This window comes from Carassius auratus, unplaced genomic scaffold, assembly GCF_003368295.1.
Source record: "Carassius auratus strain Wakin unplaced genomic scaffold, ASM336829v1 scaf_tig00001753, whole genome shotgun sequence".
NCBI classification, from domain to species: Eukaryota; Metazoa; Chordata; class Actinopteri; order Cypriniformes; family Cyprinidae; genus Carassius; species Carassius auratus.
In genome coordinates this window covers 964,021-990,826 of record NW_020523394.1, presented here as the reverse complement: position 1 = coordinate 990,826, position 26,806 = coordinate 964,021, and the positions used below count along the sequence as shown (strand labels likewise).

At 36.6% G+C, this 26,806-nt stretch overlaps 1 protein-coding gene across 5 annotated transcripts in view; it reads left to right on the top strand.

The window, feature by feature from the left end:
- The window catches only part of LOC113069591 (uncharacterized protein KIAA1211-like), a 46,472-nt gene that overhangs the window by 14,493 nt on the left and 5,173 nt on the right, over positions 1–26,806 (top strand). For 2 of the 5 annotated variants that reach the window (XM_026242763.1, XM_026242762.1), the window contains exons 2-9: positions 2,439–2,495; positions 7,918–7,997; positions 14,168–14,336; positions 14,462–14,594; positions 17,560–17,718; positions 20,375–20,434; positions 26,142–26,300; positions 26,492–26,597. In XM_026242763.1, coding sequence (XP_026098548.1) covers positions 2,446–2,495; positions 7,918–7,997; positions 14,168–14,336; positions 14,462–14,594; positions 17,560–17,718; positions 20,375–20,434; positions 26,142–26,300; positions 26,492–26,597 — 916 coding nt within the window. In that variant the 5' untranslated portion in view covers positions 2,439–2,445. Of the gene's footprint in view, positions 1–2,438; positions 2,496–3,812; positions 3,909–7,917; positions 7,998–14,167; positions 14,337–14,461; positions 14,595–17,559; positions 17,719–20,374; positions 20,435–26,141; positions 26,301–26,491; positions 26,598–26,806 lie in introns of those variants that run through there. The other 3 variants (XM_026242766.1, XM_026242764.1, XM_026242765.1) reach the window with 2 other exon arrangements.

Here is a 26,806-nt window from a genome sequence, read left to right as displayed (position 1 = left end):
CAAGTAGTTATGCCTCTTTGTATTATTTTGTCCTGTTATTGACGTAATGCACGTCATTGACGGCATGCGCAACTAGATGTTCGAATAGTTCTAATATTCATGGTTTTTTTAGAGGGAATATTCTAACGTCATTTTTGAGCAATTTTGACAGCCCTACTACACAGACTCTCTGCCTGATTTACATTCTCACTAGATATGTTGTCCGCTTGAACTTATGTCTGTAGAAAGCACAGCTGTTCTTTAAGCCTGAGAAGAGAACATCATTTTGACATTTTCTGAGGTACTCGGCAGATGGTGTAACTTGAGGGAGTCCATCACTACATTAAAGACCTTGTTGATGTGTGGTTCCCCATCAAGGCCTGTGGAAAAGCTCAAGTCTAATGCAGCATTGCATAAGATGACTCTGATTGTCAAGATGTTGCATGATGAGGGTTGGCACTCTAATAACTAATAACCATTTTAATTGTAACTTCTTAGCATATCTTAGCATAGCTTATGCCTATCTAGCACAGCTACACCAATAGATGCTTATATGTTGACTCATGTAATATTTATACTTTACTACTCAGGGTGACCATAGGTAGCTGACAGATATATATAGTGACGATAGTATATATATATATATATGTTTTTAATTAAAGAGATCGACCGATATATAGATTTACCGATATTTTCCCCGATATTTAAGCATATTTCCATATCGGTTTCACCGTTAAATGCTGCAATCTGCTGGGTGTTTTGAGTTTTTGATTTGCTGTAGTTAGTATACTTTATTTAACATAACAGCCAGTTATGCACAATTTAGATGCATTACATAAATGCCTGATATGTAGTTTGCTTGTATTAAATAATCCATCAAGTCCTGTCCCAATAAAGACATAACTTTGCATGAGTTAAATAATACAGCCATGAATGAGCACATATTGGAAATAAAAACACTGAATTTTATTCTCTCGCTGTTGTAAATTTGCTCATTAGTCTCGTGAAGTCACTTTCATATTGCTATTCACTCAGCAGGTTGATGCTGATGAAATGCTCCAGCACGGCCACTGCATGTAACTTTTAACAATATTCACTTAAACACCCAAATTTGTATTCACATTTAATATGTAACTATTATTTTTCTAACAAACATCAAAATAAAAACAACTCTTTGGAAATTAATTATTATCGTTGCGAGGGATCACAGTAGGAGTATGGTTCTGTGTAACTGCATAGATAAACCATGCTATCAGCAGGCATTTCATTATCTAGAGGGGCAAAAACATTATTCATAATTTTGATATAACATTCCAGTTGAGAAATGCAATAAAATACAATGTTTTGTTTGTTATATTCTAATATTGAAGAGAATATTATTCAGAGAATTATTCTTGACTCTATTAAACCGCTTATAAACTTGATAAAGTTGATATGACAATCTACATTTATTTTGATTATTTTTAATATTAGTGTTGTTTCTGTTGATGCTTTTTATAAATAAAAAGATTTTTATTGTTCTAATATAAATATTAAATTTAACACAAGACAAATTTTCAACACTTAGAAAAAGATGACTGAAAAGAGAAAAAAACAAAGTGAAGAATGTTCTTCACATTTAGTTCTTCACATAATAGTAAATAAATATCGGTTCCGCATATCGGTTATTGGGCACAAAATCATGAAAATAATTGGTAATGGTTATAAAAAAACAATATCGGTCAATCACTAATTATATAGTTTAATAGAACAATGTAATAGCAAATGATATGCAGACAAAATATGGGCTATATCGGTTATAGTAAATGGTCATTTGGATTATATATATTTATTTTTTTTCATCAGCTTGATATTTAATTGTGCATTTTCTGTGTGTTTAGATTCATATTACGTTGGTTAATCTTGCCTAAATTAATCTTTAAGAATCCTAAAAAATTCCCTTTAATTCACTTCCAAAACTAAAACTTAACATGAATTATTTTATTTAATGTAATTTTTAGCACGTCTCTAATTGAACATTTTGCATATTGTAGATTAACATGCTATGATGCCTAAAATTTGTGTACTTTTTAGTGTTATTTTTGTAATGTTTATTCAAAATAGTGTGGAAATGGACTATCATTATAGGCCAGAACTAATATCAATGTATCCCATCTCAAAATTTTGTAATTTTACAAAATATTTACTAAATTCCCTAAAAACCGAAAATGTGGGATTATTCTTCATTACACTTACATTTAAAGTCTTTTTTGTTTAACGAAACCACATTTTGCATAAATGGATTACAGTCTCCAGGTTGATCCCTCCCTTTTTTGTCTTGTTTTCTAAAAACACAGTTTTTGAAGCTAATACGGCTAGCATGCTTGTTAATATCTGCTGCTTGAACTCTTCTCTCCACTAACTCTCTTACCCTTTCTTTCTCTCTCTCTTATTCCTCCCTTCCTCCCCACGTCCAAAAGTTAAGACATGAAACGTCGGACGTCATCGCAGAACTCTGCCGTTGGAGGCAGTCCAAGGTCAGTCCATTAGTCCCTGTAGAGCTCTGAACGACCTCTCTGCTATCATAGTCAAGCACAGGGTAATGATAAGAAACACTTTTTAGTCAGAAGAGCTCTTGGGAAAGGGGTTATTTTGGTTTGCTTGATATTCTGTTAAGCAATAGCTCACATAAAATGTAAATTCTGTCATTTACTCATCCTCATGTCATTCCAAACCATCTATGACTTTCTTTCATCCCTGAAAGGCAAAAGAAGATGCTTTGCATCCAAGCTGCGCTTGCTTTTCTGGTGATCCACACTGCTGAGCTCCCAAAATGGATTCATGAAAGTATTATAGAAATAGTCAGTGTAAATGGTAAAACTATACTACAAGTTTTCAGAAGTAAAATCATATTTTCATGTAAGGAGCGATGCATGCTAAAAGTCTGCCACAGCTGTTCGATACCATTAAATGTCAGAATAAGCTTTATTTTCCAAGGAATTTGTTGTTTTTTTAGGAGCTCTTGGTACATACATACATATATACATATATGACATGAGAACATAAAAGAACAATTAAATTAGACTAAAGAAAAAAAATGACAATAATGTGTCAAAAACTCTTGATAATGCAGGATGCTTGCTTTAGAGACTTTCACAAACCAGAAGTAACCGCCTTGGATTGTACTATTCTTGGCAGACCAGTACAGTATAGTTATAATTCACTTCCAAAGTATGATTATATCATGGTACTGCACAGTACTACACAGTTCTTTGCAGTTGTTGTTTTTTGTGACCTTAAACTGTCTTTGAAGGAGAGCTGTAGACACAAGACCAGCTGTGTGAACTATCCCAGGTGGTCCTTCATCTAGTGTTTGACACAAGGCCACACAATGCTGACCTGAAAGGGGTCAACAAGTTTCTGGATTTTGAAAAAAGTTACAAAATTACAATCCTTTGTGGAAAAATAAGGGGGGAAACGGCCAGAAATATTAATTTAAACACCCAAATGAATCAAAGGAGACAGAGAGGTGTTGCACATGGTGTCACATGACTCGCATAACATTCATAATCGCACCCTTTGGCAAGAACTGAACAAAATGACCCTATGTATGAGTGTTTGTATTTATCATTCCTCATGCTTTATGGTGTGTGGTTAAGGTTCTTTGTGTCTGGGGTTTTTCTAGTCTCGTTCTTTCATATGCCAACATAAGCTATCTGTGAATCAGTCTGTGAAACAGACTTTATATCCACTTCCCCTGAGAGGAACAGAGGAAATGAATGAGCGCTATCTGATGACATCGAGTTGTGGGTCATCCATGTGCTCTGATGTCACACCATCCCCTCCAACCACTGGAACAAATCTGCCCACACGTTTAGCAGCAGTGTGCAAGAAACTGCAAATCTAGTCTCTGTTAAGCAGTGGATGGCTGATAGTCCTTGCGTGAAATGGTAAGGAGGATTGTTTCTCATTAGTTGACTGTTGTTATCTGGTCTCATGTGATGTTCACCATGCAGTTAAGCTCAAACAAGAACAGTCTCAGTCTGCTAAAATGGGCTTCTTGCGTAAACTGCAAGGAAAGAAATGGGAAGAGTGTTAGCTGTGCAGAACCAGGTGTTGCTATGCGGATTGTTACGGTGTTGCTGTGTGGTTTCTAGGGTGTTGTGGATGGTTTCCGGGAAGCGTTGCTAACTGGCACAAGTTGATTGAGCTCATCAGTCATAAGTCTTTAATGTTATAGTTGCTAGATACATTACCATACAAACGTTTGATGTCATTGAGTTCACTATGGTTTTATTTGTTTGATCAAAAATACAGTAATACTGTAAAATATTATTCCTGTGAATTTTCAGCATCATTAACATTTCTTATTATTATCAGTGTTGAAAAAGTTCTGCTGCCTAACAGTTTTGTGAAAAAATAACCAGAGACCAAGAAAATGTTGATTGCGCTAGATTTGTGAAATAGCCTCTTTTTGCATTGCTGTTGTTGGTTATGAATATGAATGATATTTGGCTCAGCTGCTGTGTGTTTGTTTAGCAATGTTTAGCAGACATGTTGAAAGTGTAAGTAAGTGTAAGAGTTTTACTAATTTTGCTCTTCTGGATGAATTTTAGTACATTATTCTCTTTGAAGAGTGAGGGTGGGAGTGATGACAAAATGGGTTGTGTTGCGTACATGAGTGTATGGATTATTAGATGGATGAGTAACAGTAAATACTTATACAACCCATGTGCAATAACGCATGCCACAGCTAAATAATGACAATGCATGGTTATTTTAATGAAACTGAAATTATGCGGCATGCAATATGTAAAACAAATCCATTCTATGATTAAAACGGTAGGCTTTGAAAATGACTTGACTTTGGTCATTGTAATAGTTGCTTGCCATCAACAGAGAAGTGAACCAGTCAAGCAATCATGAGGATTACTTTAAACTGGAATAATCCTTGTCAAACTAGACCGCAAACTGCCTCCACATCCTGTTTGGCCATTCCTCTGCCTGGCGCTGCAGTTGTCTGTCATAGATACTGTTTGAGAGTGTCCTCCTCGAGAGCTGGATTTGCTCCAGAGGAGAGTCTGATCCAGGATTAGGCTGTAGTCACTCATCAGGACAAATACTGAGGCCTCAGCCGGTCTGAATCTGTTCTGGGCTGCTTGCTATTATCAGCAGCTCTTCTACTTCAGATAGGGTGGATCCACTGGAGTGACTCGGCTCCAGTGTTGTAATCTAAATGAGTCTGCATTGGCTTATCACCAACGCCTCCTGTTTGTCCTTGGGTGTTACAAACCCTCTGACAGGGGTGTGGACACGTCTCTCATGAAGGACAATATAGAAAAACATACTGTATAAGGCAGACCTAAACAGTTATTATTTTGTTATTATTTATTTATATTATTTAGTTTATTTTCTGTTTATGGTTAAAGGGATACTCCACCCCAAAATTAAAATGTTGTCATTTTAATCACTTACCTCCATGTCGTTTCAAACCCGTAAAAGCTTCGTTCTTCTTCAGAACACAATTTATGATACTTTGGATGAAACCGGGAGGCTTGTGACTGTCCCATAAACCACGTAAGTAACACTGTCAAAGTCCAGAAAAGTATGAATAGTCCATCTGCCATCAGTCGTTCAACTGTAACGTTAAGAAGTAACGCTAATACTTTTTTGTACACAAAGAAAAAAAAAAAAACTTTATTCAACAATTTGTCTCCTCTGTGTCTTTCAGCATCAGCTTGGCGCCATTTTGGAAAACATCCGCTGAACGCGAGCGGTGTACGCTATTCTGCGTCAGCCATGACACAAAGATGCGTTTTCTGTGTAATTTACACTTTGATGTGAACGAAAACACTGCATCCGTGCAGCACAGCTGACACAGAAGAGCGTACGCTGCATGCGTTCAGTTTATAATCTCCAAAATGGCATTATGGTGATGCGGAGAGACGAGTTGTTGAATAAAGTCGTTATTTTTGTATTCATTGCATACTAAAAGTACTCTCGTTGCTTTATAATGTTATGGTTGAACCACTGATGGCAGATGGACCATTCTGATGATGACTTTAAACCTTTTCTGGACCTTGACAGTGTAATTTACTTGGCTGTCTATGGGACAGTCACAAACCTCCCGGTTTTCATCCAAAGTATCTTAAATTGTGTTCCAAAGACAAACAAAGGTTTTAAAGTTTTGGAACGACATGGGGGTAAGTAATTAATGACAAAATGTTCATTTTGGGGTGGAGTATCTCGTTAAGATTCATTATTTTAATTATTTGAAATTCTTATTTAAATGCTTAAAAAAAAAGACTAAAAAGAAAGGTGTACAACATTAAAATAACATTACATTTTTAAGTTTTTTTATCACAACAGAAATAGTAGAGTTGCATATTAAATTTGAATAAATCAAAAGTATATGGTTTATAATCCTATAATTAATCCTAAAGCACCAAAAGTGCTGTCAATATGTTTTATACATTACAGAACGATAACCAATGCAGGATGCCAAATAAAGTGAGAAATATATATATATAAATATATATATAAGGGGTGTAACGGTTCACAAAATTCACGGTTTGGTTCGATACGATACACTGATGTCACGGTTCGGTTCGGTTCGGTTCGATACGTTTTAGATACAGCAAAATGTAAAAACATCTAAACTTTTCAGAATGCCGCAAGTGCACCACGGGTCATGCGACAAGAACTAACCAATCAGCTTCATCCTTTCCAGTAACAACGTTGAAAGCTCAGCCAAGACGAAGGAACAGCTGATCATAGTTGTATATGGATTACAATTTTGAAATAAATTTAGTAGCAGAGCTAGCCTACTGCAAGCGATTTTTAGAGCTGCAAATCCATTTATCCTTTGCTGAAATTTCCGCGTCTTCATGGAGAGAGCACGTCATTGTTGCTCAGCAAAGGCAGACGCCTCAGGGGCGCAACTGCCCGAGCGCTTTGGAAAGGAGGAGAAAGACGCGTTTTTAGGCGCGATATGTGATATGCTCGCTCACTCAGCATGCGCTGAAGGCTCATTACAAAATGTCTAATGCATTTAACAGACCAGAAATAGAAGATCCTCCAATAACCAACAGGTCTGGAGTTTGGGTGCACTTTGGATTCCCTGTAAGCTATAATGGTGATGATAGAATGAAAGGTAAAGTCTCATATCGGCGGCTATAACGTAAATGAAGCCTACCAATCGGCGCGGTGATGTCTTTTGCCCTGTTTGAGTCAGTTGGAAATGTATGTCTAAATGCTGCAGGGATAGTTTATTGCGCGTATGTTTCTCCTTTTTTTCCAAAGTGCACCCAAACACCAGACCTGTTGGTTATTGGAGGATCTTCTATTTCTGGGCTGTTAAACGCATTGGCTATTTTGCAACGAGCCTTCAGTGCGTACTGAGCGAGCGAGCGCCTGACTGAGTAGCCTAACATAAACATATAACTATAAGTTGGGTTTTTTTTCATTCGGGAGTGTCAGGGGCGTTGCCTGTTACGTCGTTTGGGTTATTGGGCTTCCTTGTTGAACACATATCATTATATTTCACTTTTTTTTTTTTTTATATAATTAATTAGTTCAACGAACCGTTCGGTACATAATGCGTACCGCGTACCGAACCAAAAGCCTCATATCCAAATGGTTCAATACGAATACGCGTATCGTTACACCCCTAATATATATATATATTAGTTTGGTCTGTTTGCCAGCAGTGGTAAACTTTGTTAACTGAGACTGCACCTTCACACAAAAGAAAGAAGCCTATATTGGTGTCATGAAAATAAAAAAAATATAAAGTTGTGTGTAGGTTATGAGATTTAGTTTTCCATTCTTGCTCACAACTACAAATACATTTGTTTTAAATAGTTTGTAAAATATGAGGTTTTGTGAATTGTTTCTTGTTTTTCTATGTAACTGTTCAGGATTTATTTATTTATTTATTTATTTATTTTGTCTCAACAGTGATTGTGACATCATGGCCTCGGGATCTCCAGACGTCACAGTCTCTACTGAACCATCAGAAGCTGCAGAAGAGTGTTCAGGTAATCTTTAAGTCCCATTTTGTGTTTTAGCTTCCAGGTGAACAACAAGAACATCCATCATATTCTGTCATACATTTTCCCCACACAGAGATCAGACATGATCTATTTGGATACTCAGTGAAGAGATACAAGATGCTAGATCTCACTGACAGGAAGTCAAGTAGTCTCTCCCATACGAACATGCTTTCCGCCGTCAGACATTTGACCTTTCTCTCCAGTTGAATGTGGGAAGAGAAAGCCCAGACTGCTAAAGTCAGATTCTGCCGCGCAGACGACTGGCCTGAGTAGTAATGTGGATTAGCCATTTCCTCACAAAATAGGGTGCTCGCAGAGCCCGATAATCTCCTCTATTGGATTGTGGGTCTATCTAAATCCATTAAGTTCAAGAGAGTGTATTTGGGAGGTGTTAATCTTGCACAGATTTACCACAGGATGTTGATGGTTGATCCATGACCAGGGTCACATTCGTAAAATTCATGACTGTTACCTTAAAAAAGAGTGAAAGGATATAGTTGGATTGAATGTTGCCATTTTTTAAGAGTGTCAGCTATAAGGATTTCTACTAGGGCGGGGACTCGATTAAAAAAATTAATCTAATTAATTAGAGGCTTTGTAATTAATTAATCGAAATAAATCGCATTTTAATCGCATATAAATATTTGACCTGAGAACAGTGAGAAGTAATTATCTTTCACATGTATTTATAGTATACCACTGAATAATGACTGAATACATAAGCTTAAGCAACAAAATATTGTTTATTTTTGTTCAACCAAGTCTAGCAGACCAGTGCAATTTTTGCCATGAAGTGTAGCAATAGCATATTTAGAAACAATTTAGAAATAGTACATTTCAGAAATTCAGGAAGCTTATAGGTGCTGGAACCTTCTGTAAACTGTTTTTTAAGTAAAACACAATACTGTCAATTACATTCAGAACATTGGAAACCCTGACTATTAGAAAACATCTCTCTGTTGCTTCAGAGGCCATAACATACTCAGGTCCAACTCTCAATAACCTTGGCCAAAACAATAAAGAGTTCAACATAAACTGTTGCACCAACAAAATAATACATAGTTCTACATATTGTAAAGTCCACGCTAGCTGCTATATGTTTTGCGTTGAGGTTATACTTGAGGCTCGATGTGCTGCGTGATATGCAAACGCTAGTTGGTGCTCCAGTATAATCGGTCCGCCGAAACTCATCCAGTGAGAAACGTTCCGCGGTGCAAAAATAAGTTATTAAAAATGCGGGAATTTTTTTTCTGTAATTAATTAATCTTAGTTAACGCGTTATTTTTTGTGCAATTAATTATTCTCAATTAAAACGTTAAAGTTCCGGCCCTAATTTCTACTTTTGATGACTTCTGAATGTACTTTTCTACTTTTTAAAGTCTTTAAAGAAAAAAACTGATAAATTCAATGATTACTTCAGTAACCGTTCCTGTAGCCTTATTGCACATTTTAAGTATGTTAAAGTCTAGATTTTAGTAATGATTGAAATCTTATCATTCATTTCACCCAAAAAGCCCAATTAGATTAAATTACAGTTGCTGTATGTCGGATTAACACCGAGTGGTTAAAAATATTGGAGAGGGTTTTTTAATGCAGGTTGCCAGATAGACGACACCTACAGGAACGAGCGTAAATGACTCTAACATTGTTTTTTAGTTAAACAACTGTTAACTTAGCATGTTTCTTAAAGGGTTCATATGATGCTTTTTCAAGTTTTCCTTTCTCTTGAGTGTTACAATCTGTTTGTGAACCCAAAGAAATATTTTTTATGAAAGTTAAGACTTGTCCACACCCTCCTAAAATGCCTTGTTTCAACACGCCCCCACATGTCTATGTCACGATGTGGGAAGATTTACATAATGCAGTACAAATATTCACACAAAGAAAAAGGCATAACTTTATTGTTGCTTTCACTGCAGCCACCATGTTTCGATGACGCTGTGTGTTTCGTTTTGAAAGCGAAACTACTTAGTTTGGCGTTTCAAAAGAGGACACGACTAGAAATCAGTGGTTAAGTTATGTTCACAACACTGTTCCAGAACAGTTCAAACCAAGTATTCTGACGATTTGTGCTACACTGTCAGATTTTGCTAACACTGTCAGAACTGCTAACATTTGGCCAATCATAATGCACAGGTTAGCTGACCAATCAGAGCACACCTTGCTTTTCAGAATGATGAGCTTTGTAAAAATCAAGGCATTTCAGAAAGGCGGGGCTTAGAGGAGAAACAATAATGTACTGTATGTGGAAAATGTTTTTTTTTTTTTCACCTTAAACAACATAAACACATTTCATCATACCAAATGCACAAAATAATGTTCTTTTTAGATCCCCCTTGCTCAAATCTTGCCCTGGAGGTCCAATGCTCTGCAGAGTTTAGCTCCAACCCTGATCAAAGTCACCTGCTTGTGATTTTCTAATGAACACAGAGTCATTGATTGGCATTGATTAGCATGCTCAGGTATGCTTGATTAGGGTTAGAGCTAAACTCTGCAGGAAAGTGGATCTCGAGGTCCAGATTTGAGGATCCCTGGGCTAGATTGTTACTTCTGACTCAGATATTCTGAATCAGTTCACCAAAAATGCTCATTCACATTCATTCAGGAATTTGTTTAAAGGGAATCATGGTGCAATTTCAAAATTTCCTTTTTCTTTTTGGAGCTCTTGGTGAATAAAGAAGATCGGTGAAGTTGCAAAGACTAAAGTCTCAAATCCATAGAGATAAAAGTTAACACTCATCCAAGCCCCCCCGAAATGGCTCGTTCTAACACGCCCCCACATATCTACGTCGGTATGTTGGGAGATTTGCATTACGCCGCCCAGATGTTCACGCAAAGAAAGAAGGTGTACCTTTTATTCTCGTTGTAGTATTGTTGTTGCCACAACCACAATGTCGTGTAGACCCTGTGTTTGTTTCACTTTGAAAGCGAAACTACTTTGTTTGGCTTTCCAAAAGAGGACGATATCTCCTTCGTCATGTGTGGAGCTATTCCGTGCTGGTCAATGAGAAAATACATCAACTTTGCACTGTGGATCGCCAAATCGGCTTTCAACGTGGACAAAGCAGTGTCCAGCTCATCACATGTGGTTGCTGCAAGACCAAGGTACGCTCCTTCGAAGAATTCGCCAGCTGCACCGTTCTCAAGTTCGCAAGCCGTTCATTGATTTGTTCACTAAACCTTCCTGTAGGCTACATCAGAGTTTGCAGATTTTATATTGAAGTTTGATTGTTTTTAATTGTTCATCCAAAGTTCCAAGTTCATTGATGGAACATCAAGCAAGTGATTCAAGTCATCTGAATCAGATTCATTCACTGTTTCATTCAGTAACTCTTCCTGTAGGTTTCATGATTATGCCTTTAATTGTGGTCATCGTCAGAATTTTTTCACATTGATAAATTCCCATAGACTCCTGTGTAAGTGCGTTAGGTTCATGCATCTTAAATAATTTAATCTAACCTATAATCTTTCTCCTTTAAAGCCTGCATTATAAGTCTGTTTACTAATGCTTCAGTCAGTCGTTGAAGGTAACACCTACATCTCTTTGCTAAAAGGAAGAGGCTTGAATGGAAAATATGATTCATGGTAGTTAATGGGACTGTTCACTTAAAAGATTAATTCTGATATACTGAATTAAAATAGATTCAATGCAGACCCTGGGAAAAAGACATGATTATAAGATATATAAAAAGTTAATTTTGAATTTGATACTAGTTTGAATTGTATTCAGTTATTTATTTTGACAATGATAAAGTTGGTTTATTGTAAATTTCGTTGTGATTTACTAGCATAATTTTTTGTACATTCCTGAAATAAAACCTCAGTGTAAACAATGCAGACCTTTTCCCAAGGGCACTTAGTGTTTAATGTGGCTGCATACTGAGGCTCTGTTCTTAGAAGGCAATATTTAGCATCCCTCACTGTGTAATCAAATAACCGAGCATTGAGTGGTTTATACGAGACAGTGAGATCTCTTTCTCTGTGTGTTGTTTACTGCCTTTAGACAGGACCCATCTGGAGACTGTAGGCTTTGCCAGTAGAGCTTCATCATGTGACTCTCCTCAAGACAAGAGTGTGAGAGACAGGATGTTAGGCAGCAAGGGAAAACCAATACATAGAGGCTGAAGTCAAAATCGAGTTCTCAATGACTGTATGGAGAGCAGTAAATTCACTGTTTTTATTATCTAGAAAGTCTTTGAGTTGAGTTGAGTTTCAAACCGTGTTGAGCTACCTACCTAGATAGCATTTTAAGGGATCACCTACAAACATAATGACTGTTCTAAATGGTAGGTAGTAAAAACCTTTTTTTTTTTTTTTGCATGTATCATTCACTGAGGAGGTGATTCAAGAATGCACTGTGAAAAGGAAAAATGTGGCAGACATAAAAATTAATACCAATATGGCACTACATAGGTGGCACAGAAGTGCTTCTGAAGTGCCATTTAGGTGACTGTTAAACAGACTATTTAATGTTGCTCAAAGGTTGCATAAATGGATTTACACTACAGTTTAACTGCATGCAGTTATACTAGGGGCTGAAGAAGGTCAGAATAGGAATCATTTAGTCTGGTTTTCATGCTGCATTGCATCTTTACTCAGATTTCCGAGCAGCTGTGTAAAGATTCCTTTAAACAGACCATTTAACTCAATATTTGTGTATTCTATTGCCAAATTTGCCCTGCAAAAGTGGCACAGAAGTGCTTCATTCAGGTGTCTTGACACAGACTGTTTAATGCTGCTCAGAGGTGACTTAAATGCCTTTAAACAGCATTTACAACTGTATACTTTGATTTATAGGGACTGAAGTGGGTCAGAGCTGGCATAATTGAGTCTGGATTTGATGCAGCATCATGTCTTTACACTAAATTTTGAACAGATACAGAGCAGGTTGTGTAAAGATGCCTTATGAGTTTTGTTTATTTAGGCATTTACACAGCTTAGTTAAGGCAGCTCTGTGCTTGCTGAAAACTCTGTGTAAAGATGTAATGCCACATAACATCCTGATTAAATGATGCCAGCTCTGACCCATCTCCGCCTCTAGTATCAAAGTATATTGCTGTCATTGCTGTGTAATTGCATTTATGCAACCTCTGAGCAGCTTTAAACAGTCACCTGGATGCCACTTCAGAAGCACTTTGTCATTATGCCAAATGTACACTGCAATGGTGGCACAGAAGCTCTTCTAATGTTTTCTCAGAGGAAAGAATGACTCTACTAGTAAAGGTCGTCATCCCAGTATTGTTCATTCAGTTGTACTTCTTTAAAGACCACTGGCTTATTCAGTAGAACGAGACTGACCTTTTAATGTTTGTTTTGGATTTTTAAGCCTTTCTGGTTCTTAACCTTTGGGATGAATAAAATCTGTTTGTAATCTAATCATTAAAACCGGCTGAAATCCCCAACACTGTATCTACGCTGTGCACTGCAGGTGATGTCATATAGTCACATGTCATGATGCATGAATAATACACACTGAATTAGCAGCTGTTTTTATTGACGCTATACATACCTGTAGATGCATCTGTATGATGAAATCAAGAATTTCATTGTATTCCGATGAACTGTATCGATTACCTAAGAAATCACTGGATCTAACACAAAATGTTGCTTCAGTTGTGTGTTCAACAGTACTGTTGTGTGAAATTGTCCAGCATTAAACCTCACTGGGCCTATTAAGAAATGGGTTTTTAAAGCAAAAGCAAAAGTAACAGAGGATCAATCATAAAGCCATTAATAACACAATTAGGACTTGTCAACTAAAGATAAATTAGTGTTACATAAAGCACCCTGTAGAGAATATTTATGGGTTTACAATGGCTTTTTTTTTTAAATGGGTATTATATTAATGCATGTATTAAACCATTTAAGGATTTTTACACCGAAAAGATCCACAGCCAACTAATCAGAAACAATCTGCTGTCTGGTCAGTAGGACTTCTCACTTGTGTTTGCATCTTAATCTACAACGTGATTGTTTAAACATGCTGTGTGTATAATTTGTAAGACTTGAGGGCCAGAAAACATGATCATCTGCGAGTTGAACTTATTTTGTTTAGATATGTGAACACTGATTAATTGTAAACACACGATCAGAATTCAAGATTCCTTCAGAAGTGGTCCTCATTTAAACATGTGTCTGTTGTGTTTTTAATCCAGGGAAAAAGAAGTCCAAATTCCAGACGTTCAAGAATTTTTTTGTAAAGAAAAAGAGGAAGGAAAGTCCTGCACCTTCGAGTGAAAGTGGTTTGAAGGCCAGTCAATCGAGTGATGACGTCAACACCTCAGAGCCAACCATCAGCCACGCCAACAGCAGCAATGACCACGGGTGAGAGAATACAGTTCAGATCACTTTAACTTTTATTACTACACTGCATCTCTACTATATATCTATTTTAGTTTTACACTTTGCCAATTATATATGACATAAACTTCGCTCGCCTTCATTCAAAGATCCAAGATGAACTTGGGAAGCAAAGCCATGTCACATGATAGTGTCTTCGTGTCGGATTCACCCTCATCAGAGACTAATGAGGGTCTGGGGGCGTCCCAAGACAACATTCATGGGAAAGTGAAATCTCTTCAGGTATTCCAGTCTGTTATGATTTATCCATGTCCAAGTTTTATGCCCAGTGTAATATTGTGTAATAATAAAACCACTGGTGATGTGTTCCGAATGCAATTTTTGGGTCATAGGGTAATTGTTTAGTTTTTTTTTACACTTATTGCATTTTTTTTTAATTGTCCTGCCCTACTCTAAAAAGTCTTGACTTTTCAAAACTGCATTCAATGAATTAAAGTAAATCTTTATTGCTAAAAAAAATAAAAAAATTAAATTACCAAAATATATTTTTCTGAGATATTCAAATTGTCTAAGAAAAAAAGGAAAAATTCAGTCGAATTTTGTCAAATTACAGTAAAAAAAATGTAAAAAATTACTGGCAGTATAATAATGCATTTATAAATAATTTAGATAATACATTTATACTAAAAAATTATATTTATAATATTTTTTTAATTTATTGACACAATTAAATTGCAGTATATTTTTTGATAATTGATAACATTAAAACTAACATTACTAGCCAATCAGAATGATTTACAGAATGGCAGCCCTGATGAATAGAGAAACGTGACAAAAAGCTGCAAGGTCCATTGGTCAAAGATGTCCATCTAGCGCATATTTACATAGAAAAGTTAATTAAAAAGCAGCAGAGCTTTGTGAACAGCTAAGAGCAATCACGTCATTTCCATAAGAACAATATTTGTTTAAATACAAAATGTTCATATAATAGGCACATTACATTAGTTCCTTTCACACTGCACGTTGGACCCGGAAAATTGCCGGAACATTGCCGGGTTCAGTCCCGGAATGAGCACTGTGTGAACCAAAGCCAGAGCTAATGTCTATGACTAATTACATGTCACATCCTGATGTCACGTGTCTTTACGGGACCTTTACGGGTTGTGTGTGAACGCGCGTACATATTCCTGGTAATCACTGGCAGTGTGAAAGTGCAAAATCTAGCAACCCAGGAACAATCATGTAATTTCTTGGTTTTGTTACTATATTTGATTCAATTATTATTGCTTCATCTTTAGTTTATATATAAATAGTCATACTTGTGTTAAAAAACAAATATCAGATTACTCATTGTAAAAATAATCAGTAGATTGCTTGATTACCAAAATAATAATTAGTTACATCCCTAAATTAGTTAAAATGTTTCTAAATACTATAATGCATGTTTTACTTTTTGTAAAAAAAAATAAAAAAATACACATTTTGTCATTAAACATTTCTTTAAAATAGTATTAAAATATTGTCACGTTCTAGTGAACCAAGTATCTGTAGTTTGTCTCATCTCATGAGTTAAGTGTATTGTTACATCACTAGTGTCAATAAATGGTAATCTGTAGCTCATAATTTTCCAAGTGTATGATACAGCTTCCATTCCTCAGGTCAACCATATATTCATGAAAAAGAAAATCAGCTTGAATAAATAAAGCAATAACTTTGCCGTAGTATCCTTTCAAATGTTTAAGTTGCCACAGTCATTGCATGCTTTGCCTGTGCTGCCCTACCCCTGGAAAAAGGTCAGGCTCAGGATTTTTTATATTTAACCCCTGCATAATATATGTGCGTATAATGTATTCATAAATACAAACACATGCATGTATTAATTTAAGAAAAATATGTTATGTTTATATGTTCGATATTTATATATATATATATATATATATATATATATATATATATATATATATATATATATATATATATATATACACGTAAATATTTTCAAAAATTGACTGTGTATTTATATATACATAATAAATATACACAGTACACATACATATACACCCTTTTATTTTGGATGTGATTAATCGTTTGGCAGCACTAGTCAAATAACATTAAAAACAACTACTTTTCAGCTTAATCTCTATACATTAAGGGCTTTTATTCGTTTATTTTATTAGTTGCTTCAAATATAATTTTGAGGTATAATAACGCAAATAATTTATAAAAACACAATAAGTACATTTACCAAGTATTAGTGATGGCATTGGACTTTGGTTTAAAATTAGCAAGTCTAAGCCTTAAGTCACAGAGCCTGAGATTTTCACTGCTGACGTTTTGCCAGCAGCCCAATTTAGACAGCAGGGATCATTGTGGATGTCACAAATAGACAAAACAAATGTGAACTAAAATGATTGCCTTAAACAAATGTGAATATGATGTATAGTAAGTTTATTAATATTAAATGTATGTACATCAATAATGTACAGGTATCAGTAATTAAAGTTGCCTCGGGAAGCCCACAAAGGCCTCCTTTCACAGATACGTTTTTCTCACTCTATGTCTTGCCATTGATTAAATGCTACTTAGCGTAGCCTTCTTGATGCAGTTAGCGGATTAACCGTAAACATACCAGATAGGCACTTTGTCCCTGATCCAGACATGAGAGCTGCTCAGCAGTGAAAGTTACCAGTCCATTTAGAGAGGAATCGGCAACTTTCAGCCACTGACAAAGCAACAATTTATCAGAGCGGTCTAATGAATGGCCTGGCTTTTAATCTTGATTAAGAATTATTTTCCTTTTTATTAAAAGATAGTTAACCCAGAATGAAAATTCTGTCATCATAACACTGCCATATAAATTTGGGGGACAGTGAATTTTTTTTGGAAGTTTTATTATTATTTAATAATAATTTAATATTATTGCCATTTAAAATAACTGGTTTGTACTGTAATATATTTTAAAATTTCATTTATTCCTGTGATGCAAAGCTGAATTTTTAGCATCATAACTCGAGTCTTCAGTGTTACATGATCCTTCTAAAATGCTGATTTGCTGCTCAAGATTTACTACTTTTTAACAATTTAATGCATACTTGCTAAATAGAAGTGTTAATTTATTTTTCCTTTTTTTTCATACTGAGCCCAAACAGTATGTTTACTTGGTCTCACGTCAACACATTAATGTACACTACAGTAGGCAGTCTTAGTAGATTTTGATTCAAGTTATTGATGATTAACTTTATTGTAGCTCCAGCTGAAGCAGGCGATTCGTCTGGGCTCTCCACAATCACTCCTGTGCGGGAGGAAAGGAGAGCATGCAGGGGCTCTTTCTGAAGATGATGGTCTTCCCTGCAACCCCCCGGATTACTCCAGCCTCCACCCTGTGCTGGCCACACCTCCTCAAACAGTACACATCTCCACACTTTTCCTTTCACATCAGTTTAGACTCATGGATAAAAATATCTATCCTACTTGATTCTTATTAGCTCACAGTGACTGACACAGTGATTTTTTGTTGTTGTTGTTTACTGAAAAGGAAGTTTTGAATTTTGAAAGTATGTTTTCATAGTATGGAAAGAGTTTGCAGAGAACAACCAAACAGTTTTGGTTCCCATTGACTTCCATTATATTTTATTATATTTTTGACCATACAGTGGAAATCAGAAGGAACCAAAACAGTGTGTGTGTGTGTGTGTGTGTGTGTGTGTGTGTGTGTCTATATATATATATATATATATATATAATCAAAAAGTTGATTTATTTCACTAATTCCATTCAAAGAGTGAACTTGTATATTATATTCATTCATTACACACAGACTGATACATTTCAAATGTTTATTTCCTTTAATTTTCATGATTATAACTGACAACTAAGGAAAATCCCAAATTCAATATCTCAGAAAATTTGAATATAACTTAAGACCAATACAAAGTATGAGCATGTACAGCCCTCAATACTTATTTGGGGCTCCTTTTGCCTGAATTACTGCAGTAATGCGGCGTGGCATGGAGTCGATCAGTCTGTGGGACTGCTCAGCTGTTATGAGAGCCCAGGTTGCTCTGATAGTGGCCTTTAGCTCTTCTGTATTGTTGGTTATGGTATTTCTTATCTTCCTCTTCACAAAACAAAAATTGATTTTCTATGGTGTTAAGGTCAGGCGAGTTTGCTGGCCAATTAAGAACAGGGTGACCATGGTCCTTAAACCAGGTACTGGTAGCTTTGGCACTGTGTGCTGGGGCCAAGTCCTGTTGGAGAATAAAATCTGCATCTCCATAAAGTTGATCAACAGCAGGAAGCATGAAGTGCTCTAAATCTTCCTGGTTATATGGCTGTGTTGACCTTGGACCTCAGAAAACACAGTGGACCAACACCAGCAGATGACATGGCATCCCAAACCATCACTGACTGTGGAAACTTTACACTGGACCTCAAGCAACGTGGATTGTGTGCCTCTCCTGTCTTCCTCCAGACTCTGGGACCCTGATATCCAAAGGAAATGCAAAATTTACTTTAATCAGAGAACATAACTTTGGACCACTCTGCAGCAGTCCAGTTCTTTTTGTTTGAGTCATGGCCTAATGTTTAGAGAGTCGGACTTCCAATCGAAAGGTTGTGGGTTCGAGTACCGGGCCGGCAGGAATTGTGGGTGGGGGGAGTGCATGTACAGCTCTCTCTCCACCTTCAATACCACGACTTAGGTGCCCTTGAGCAAGGCATCGAACCCCCAACTGCTCTCCGGGCGCCGCAGCATAAATGGCTGCCCACTGGTCCGGGTGTGTGTTCACAGTGTGTGTTTGTTCACTGCTCTGTGTGTGTGCACTTCGGATGGGTTGAATGCAGAGTACGAATTCTGAGTATGGTTCACCATACTTGGCTGAATGTCACGTCACTTTCACTTTCACTTGTCTTGCATACGTCTGTGATTAATGATTCTTGAAGCACTGGCTCCAGCTGCAGTCCACTCTTTGTGAATCTCCCCCACATTTTATCCCTATTGCTTGTATACAGTTATCCCTATTGCTTGTACACTTTTTCTCTACCACAACTTTTCCTTCCCTTCACCTCTCTATTAATGTGCTTGGACACAGAGCTCTGTGAACAGCCAGCCTCTTTTGCAATGACCTTTTGTGTCTTGCCCTCCTTGTGCAAGGTGTCAATGGTCGTCTTTTGGACAACTCAAGTCAGTAGTCTTCCCTATGATTGTGTAGCCTACAGAACTAGACTGAGAGACAATTTAAAGGCCTTTTTGCAGGTGTTTGAGTTAATAAGCTGATTAGAGTGTGGCACCAGGTGTCTTCAATATTAAACCTTTTCACAATATTCCAATTTTCTGAGATACTGAATTTGGGATTTTCCTAAGTTGTCAGTTAAAATGATCAAAATTAAATAGAAATAATAATTTGATATATATCAGTCTTTGTGTAATGAATGAATATTATATACAAGTTTCACTTCTTGAATGGAATTAGTGAATTCAACTTTTTGATGATATTCTAATTATATAATCAGCACCTGTTTATGAAGTCAAGTCTAAGAATCACTGTGATGAAAGTGTCCTGCATGCCTGGGTATTTTTGGCTATGTGAAAAGCGTGTAAGAGCCTCAGACATCACTGGGGCATGATTTAAAATACAGAAAACTCCCTGCTGAGTTATCTAACAGGATTAGATGCTATACCGTTCCCCTCGCTGTAAATGCCTCCCCTCAGATCTCTTCAGAGATGTACACACTCCCTGTCCTCACCTTCCCTGAATTTGAGCACAGCGAGACCAAGGTAAAATCCCATTTAGTGGGAGTGAGTTTTGAGATTTTGGTCGAGTTTGAAAATGAGTTTGAAAATGTATTTTTGGCAAGCATATAACGGTTTATGTACACACACACACACACACACATATATATATATAAATATATATATATATATATATATATATATATATATGCATACAATTCTTGTAATTGGTAAGGTAAAATTATTTTGTTGATTTGGGGGTCATTTATTAAGGAAAGCATGTTTTATGTCAAACAGGAAATGATTGTAATATGTCTCTTTACCGTTACAGTCGGTGGATTTGACGCAGAGTTCCTTGAGCATGGAGGCTTCAGACAGTGAAGATGATCAGGTGACGCAAGCACACATAAATCACATAGCACATAATCACAAATGCCAGAATTCCTTTATGAAAGGATTGTGTTAAATGGATAGTCCTCCCAAAAAAAGAAAACTGTGTTATCATTTACTCACCCTCGTGTCTTTCCAAATATGTATGACTTTAGTTTATCTTCAGAACACAGATATGTGATATTTTAATGTAACCTGAGAGATTTCTGTCTTGAAATGGTAAACAGACTGAACAAACCTGAAAACCTTGATTAAATTTGTAAATCATAAAAATAATATAAAGTGGTAATTTCACTTCGGAAGACTCGGATTAAACAGCTTGATTCATATTGATTGCTTTTACTATGTCTTCATGAACTTTTTGAATCGAGAAAGTTTTGAATGAATGGGATTTCAGCTCTCTCAGGTTTCAATAAAAATAGTTTAATTTGTGTTTCAAGATGAACGAAACATATGGGTTTGAAATAAAATGAGTGAATGATGACAGAATGTAAATGTTTTGGTGAATTTTCCCTTTAAGAATAAGCACAATCACATGTTTTGAATGGTGATGGAATGCATTTAAATGCAAATTAATTACAGCTGCATCTACGTGTAGGCATTCAGTGATCCAATTAAACACACACATACAGTGTTTCCTAACCCTGTTCCTGCAGCCACATCAACGGACACATTTCCAAACTCTCCCAAATCAAAATCAACTCATCATCTGGTTTGTAGAGACTCATAAATGGTTAGGTCAGATAAGAGAGGAAAAATGTTGTGTATTTTGTAGTAGTTGAAATGTTTTGGACCGCGGCAGATCGAATCGAGCAACTTGAGGTGTGGATTCAGACTAGTAACATGTTTGGAATATCCCATAAAGGCCAATGCTGAGAGATTCATATTAAGAGTGTGCTTCTCTGCTGTTGATTTGGCTAGTTTGGATCATGTAGTGTTGCGTTTTCAGCGGTATTGACAGATACTCATGTATTCAGAAACAGTCAAAGGCAGTTTGAAACACAGACATTAGAGAGCAAGTCACAGCTTATATCCAGTAAAAAGTTACAATTGAATTTCAAATAAAAGTGTTCAATTTATCCATTGAAAGGGAATTTCTTCGACTCCAGCGACTCCAACACCAGGGCCTATCCAAAACTTCCCCCAAACCACTGAAAAACATGCACTTTTGGACTTTGGACTTTAAAATAGCTCTCATGTGTTTGTGTTATGCAATGCTTTGAGCCGGATCAGAGGTTGTTTCGAGAAATTGGGCTTTGGTGAGAAATGTAATACTGTTGGATATTTTAAATGGGGATACATTTTTGTTACATGTGCACTACTATTGTGAAGAAACATATATGTTGCTCAAGAAACATTGCTTTTTATTATCAGTTGAAAACATTAGGCTGCTTAATGTTTTTATTAAAACCATTCAACATTCTTTTTCAGAATTCTTTCCTGAAAGTTCAAAAGAAAAGCATTTATTTGGAAAATAAATCTTTTGTAACATTATAGATGTCTTTACTGTCAATTTAATGTATCCTTACTAAATATAAGTATTAATTTCTTTAAAAAAAATACCTGCTCACAAACTTTTAAACAGTAGTGTAATGAATGTAGTGCACAAATACTATTGAATGGCTTTGGAGAATGGAATCAAATGGAAAAGGAAGCAAGTAATAAATGAACCGCAGAAAAAAAAATTGATGAAATTGTAAAAACTATGGAGCCAGATTAGCCTAAAAAATAATACATTTACAAAACAAAATTCCTAAAGGCATAGCACAACTTACATTTACAAAATGCAATTCGTTAATTCAAAACACAATTCATAACTATAAAGTAAAAAGCATAAATATTTCCCCAAATGCTCCCACAAATGCATCTTACCTAGATAAATTAAAAATGTTTACACATTAGTACAATGTGACTAACCAGAATAATCCAGGTTTTAAGTATGTTTTTTATTGCTACGTGGCAATCAAGTTTCCAGTAGGTGCAGTCGATTCTCAGAAAACAAACTAGACCCAGCATTCATGATATGCATGCTCTTAAGGCGGTGCAATTGGGCAATTAGTTGAAAGGGGTGTGTTAAAAAAAATATCAGTGTGGCATTCAATCACTGAGGTCATCAATTTTGTGAAAGTCAGGTTGTGAATCAGGTGGCCCCTGTTTAAGGATGAAGCCAACACTTGTTGAACATGCATTTGAAAGCTGAGGAAAATGGGTCGTTCAAGACATTGTTCAGAAGAACAGCGTACTTTGATTAAAAAGTTGATTAGAGAGGGGAAAACCTATAAAGAGGTGCAAAAATTATAGGCTGTTCAGCTAAAATGATGTCCAAAATGGCCTTAAAATGGAGAGCAAAACCAGAGAGACGTGGAAGAAAACGGAAGACAACCATCAAAATGGATAGAAGAATAACCAGAATGGCAAAGGCTCAGCCAATGATCACCTCCAGGATGATCAAAGACAGTCTGGAGTTACCTGTAAGTACTGTGACAGTTAGAAGACGTCTGTGTGAAGCTAATCTATTTTCAAGAATCCCCTGCAAAGTCCCTCTGTTAAAAAAAAAGGCATGTGCAGAAGAGGTTACAATTTGCCAAAGAACACATCAACTGGCCTAAAGAGAAATGGAGGAACATTTTGTGGACTGATGAGAGTAAAATTGTTCTTTTTGGGTCCAAGGGCCACAGGCAGTTTGTGAGACGACCCCCAAACTCTGAATTCAAGCCACAGTACACAGTGAAGACAGTGAAGCATGGAGGTGCAAGCATCATGATATGGGCATGTTTCTCCTACTATGGTGTTGGGCCTATTTATCGCATACCAGGGATCATGGATCAGTTTGCATATGTTAAAATACTTGAAGAGGTCATGTTGCCTTATGCTGAAGAGGACATGCCCTTGAAATGGTTGTTTTAGACAATGACCCCAAACACACTAGTAAATGAGCAAGGTCTTGGTCCCAAACCAACCAAATTAATGTTATGGAGTGGCCAGCCCAATCTCCAGACCTTAATCCAATCGAGAACTTGTGGGGTGATATCAAAAATGCTGTTTCTGAAGCAAAACCAGTTTGCTTCTAGCTTGTTTTCTGAGAATCTACTGAACCTACTGGAAACTTGTTTGCCACTTAGCAATAAAAAATATACTAAAAACCTGGATTATTCTGGTTAGTCACATTGCACTGCTATTATTTTGAAAAATACTGTATATATCAAGTTCTTGAATTAATTTCGATCACAAATTTATGAATTATGTATTTATGGATCATTGATTCTGCATTTGCAAATCATCACATGTGCATGGACTGCTTTGAATTTGTGTGTGAGACCTTCCTGACAGGTTAAGATTCACACATAATTTTTTGGAGGATGTTCCATTCAGCCAATTGGGGTGAGCTTTTAATCCACCAATTAAAATGCTGCTTACTGAACAGACTCAAGAAGCTATGAAGAATACTACTTAAGGAAAACTTACTGCACTTGTACTGTGTATTGTTCCATGCTCGAGTCCTTGATGTAAAGACATTTTAATGGGCACAGTTTACAATTTCCACAAAATCACATTATGATTTATATAATTTGCACAAAATACAGTAACCCGGTTAGCCTGCAGTCAGCACAGCACAGCATAGTTTCACATACCCTGTTCATTCAGCTCAATCTGTAATGTTATTCAATAAGTGTTAAATGTCTAGACATCATATCATTAATGGCCATTAAAACCCATATTAGTTAATGACTAGAGACATTTGACAGTGTTGTTGAATGCTGGCTGTCCTTGACTGCAGGGGTTACGAGTGAAGTAGGCGTGTGGTCTGAAAGGCATTCCAGCGGTTCACCCTCGCAGCCTGGCTGTCTGCTGGAAATGGGATATCCCAGCAATCTGGGTCAAAACGGCTGCCAAGCTGGACCTGAGCACAGTGCAAACAGACGGCTGGCTCACTTAAAACTCATTCACATACCAGTTCCTGACCTACTGTGCCATTAAAAGCATGAGAATTTTTTTTTTTTTTTAAACTGTTATCTTGAATTAAGCTGTTCAAAAGATTCCGTTTCCTTAAACCCCACCTTTCAGTAGCATACTGTGTTCTGATTGGTCAACTAACATAGTCAGTTTTGATTGGTTGTTCCGCACACACCTCCATGGTAAACTATGCGTTAGCATCTGTTTGGGGTGAATTATGTCTTATTCCTCTCATCGCGAAGCAAACAGTAAAATAAAAAACTTGAACAGTCTAGCTGCTTTTTCTTCTGTGTGTGTGTATTCAAGCTGCGCGCTTCAGTTTGAATCTTAATAGCGCGTTCAGCGCGGGGGCGTGGTCACATTAGATATAATGAAGGGAGAAGTGAAAAACGGACATTGCGTTGTTTTCATAAGAATTACTTTATCACAGAATATCTGTTTTAGGCACTTGTTTAGTTTTAAAGTAGACATATCAAGCTTTCTATAGATATCTCTCTCATGTCTCTTCGTTGACTATTCACAGAGTTACACTGCATTTTAATGACGTGTTTGTAAATGAAGATCAGCGCAGACAGGCTGCAGACAGCACACATACTGATAAGACGCTCGGGAGAAAACAAACACACAACTTCATAATCATACTTCGCGTTGTGATTCGGAGATGCTTGTTGGTCTAAATAAAGTTGGTAATGAACCCTCTTTTATGGCCAAACGCTTTGAAAATCCCGCCTTGTACCCACCGAGATTAGAAAAGCAGTCATCAGTGAAATGTTGTGAACAGAACAAAAGGGATTTGTTGTACTGCTCTGGTATTGTGGTAAAAATGAATTTTAGCCATTGGTTCTTCTGATCTTCATTCTTTGGCAGTGAAATTAAAACAAACTTGCCTTTACAATTAAAAACACACTGTCTCCTCGCCCTGATGCTCTCACACCAACCAGAGCGTCTGTGTGGGGGGTGGGGGGGCAGGTCAGAGTTCCGTTTCTCCCAAGACGGTAGGCGGAGATTATTATGCAAAGTGTTCCTAGTGACGTACATAGAGATGGGCAAAAGATTTGAAATCTATAATGACTCGTTTCAGCGATTCAGAGTCGACTCCTTACTTTAATTACTTTGCACATTGTTTACACTGATGGACATCACTGTAATACAGGTAATTTTTGATTTCCCATCTGTGTGGCTCTTTAAATGATAATAATAATAGTTTGAAATGCAAGCAGCCTTTAAAAATCAAAACTTTGTATTAGAGATGCAGATCTGAGTCTGCAAAGGAAAAAAAAACTGCTTATAGAGCGGTAAGGACAAGCAAACGAAAACATAGCCAACATAACCTTCAGTTGCTTCTGCTGGAGAGGCTTTTGTCTGTGTTTCATTCTGAAAGGAAATAGCTGAGGACAATCATAATACTTGGTCACGATGAGTCAGTAGTGGTGAAGGTGGCGGAGTGTCTGTTTTTTTTTTTTTTTTTTTTATAATTATTATGGTTCATGCTGTTTGCATGTGTGACCTTGAACATGAATTTATTCTGCTATCATGATGCCATTCTGGTCTTCTGGTGGTTAAGAGATTGAAGGAAATGCTTTGAATACAACTGTTTATTTGAAACTGTAATCCAAATATGGATGTTTTGGTGGGGAAGTAGCTTGAAAGAATTGTACGATTTCATATTAAAGCTGTAAACAAATTACGCATTTTATTGAACTGATGTAGAATTATTAACATCTGTATTCCTTGTCCCCCTCCATCATATAAAGATGTCTTGTGAAGCTTCTTCAAGACCTGGCACACCTCAGGGCTCCGTCCTGGTAGACTTCAGTTTGCCCGCCAGCTCCATCTCCTGCTTAGACAGCTCAGCTGCACATCACCGCATCGCTGTCAAAGCCAACGCTTGTGTCAAGAGAAAGCCTGTCAGCGTAAGATTCTTCACATCAGCCATTCATAGGCTTCAATTATCCACGCTGTCTTATCATATCAGGCCAACAAGCTGTTAGTGATGTTTTCTTCTCGGTTAAGTTGTCTTTTTGAGCGATACAGGGGCAATGCTGGAAAAACTTCATCTGTTTGTGTTAGCGGTTGAACAGAGTGTGTGCTTATTCGTGTTTAGAAGCAAATATTGGACAAAAGAAGAGACCTGAGAGAAAAAGTGCTACTCAGAGACACAGAGGACAAACTGCGGATGATGGTCACAGCTACTGAAGAAGAACAGAAAAGTATGTCTGTATATACACTACAAAGTGGAAATTGCAGTTGGCACCTAAAAGAGACATTTCTACCTGATTTAATCTATAAAATTTGTTTTGTTGTTACAAATTAATTGTATTTTTATTATTATTATGATAAAGCAATATTAAATAATATGTATTTAATAATATTTAAATACCTTGATAAAACCAGTTACCACACACACACTCTGTGATTG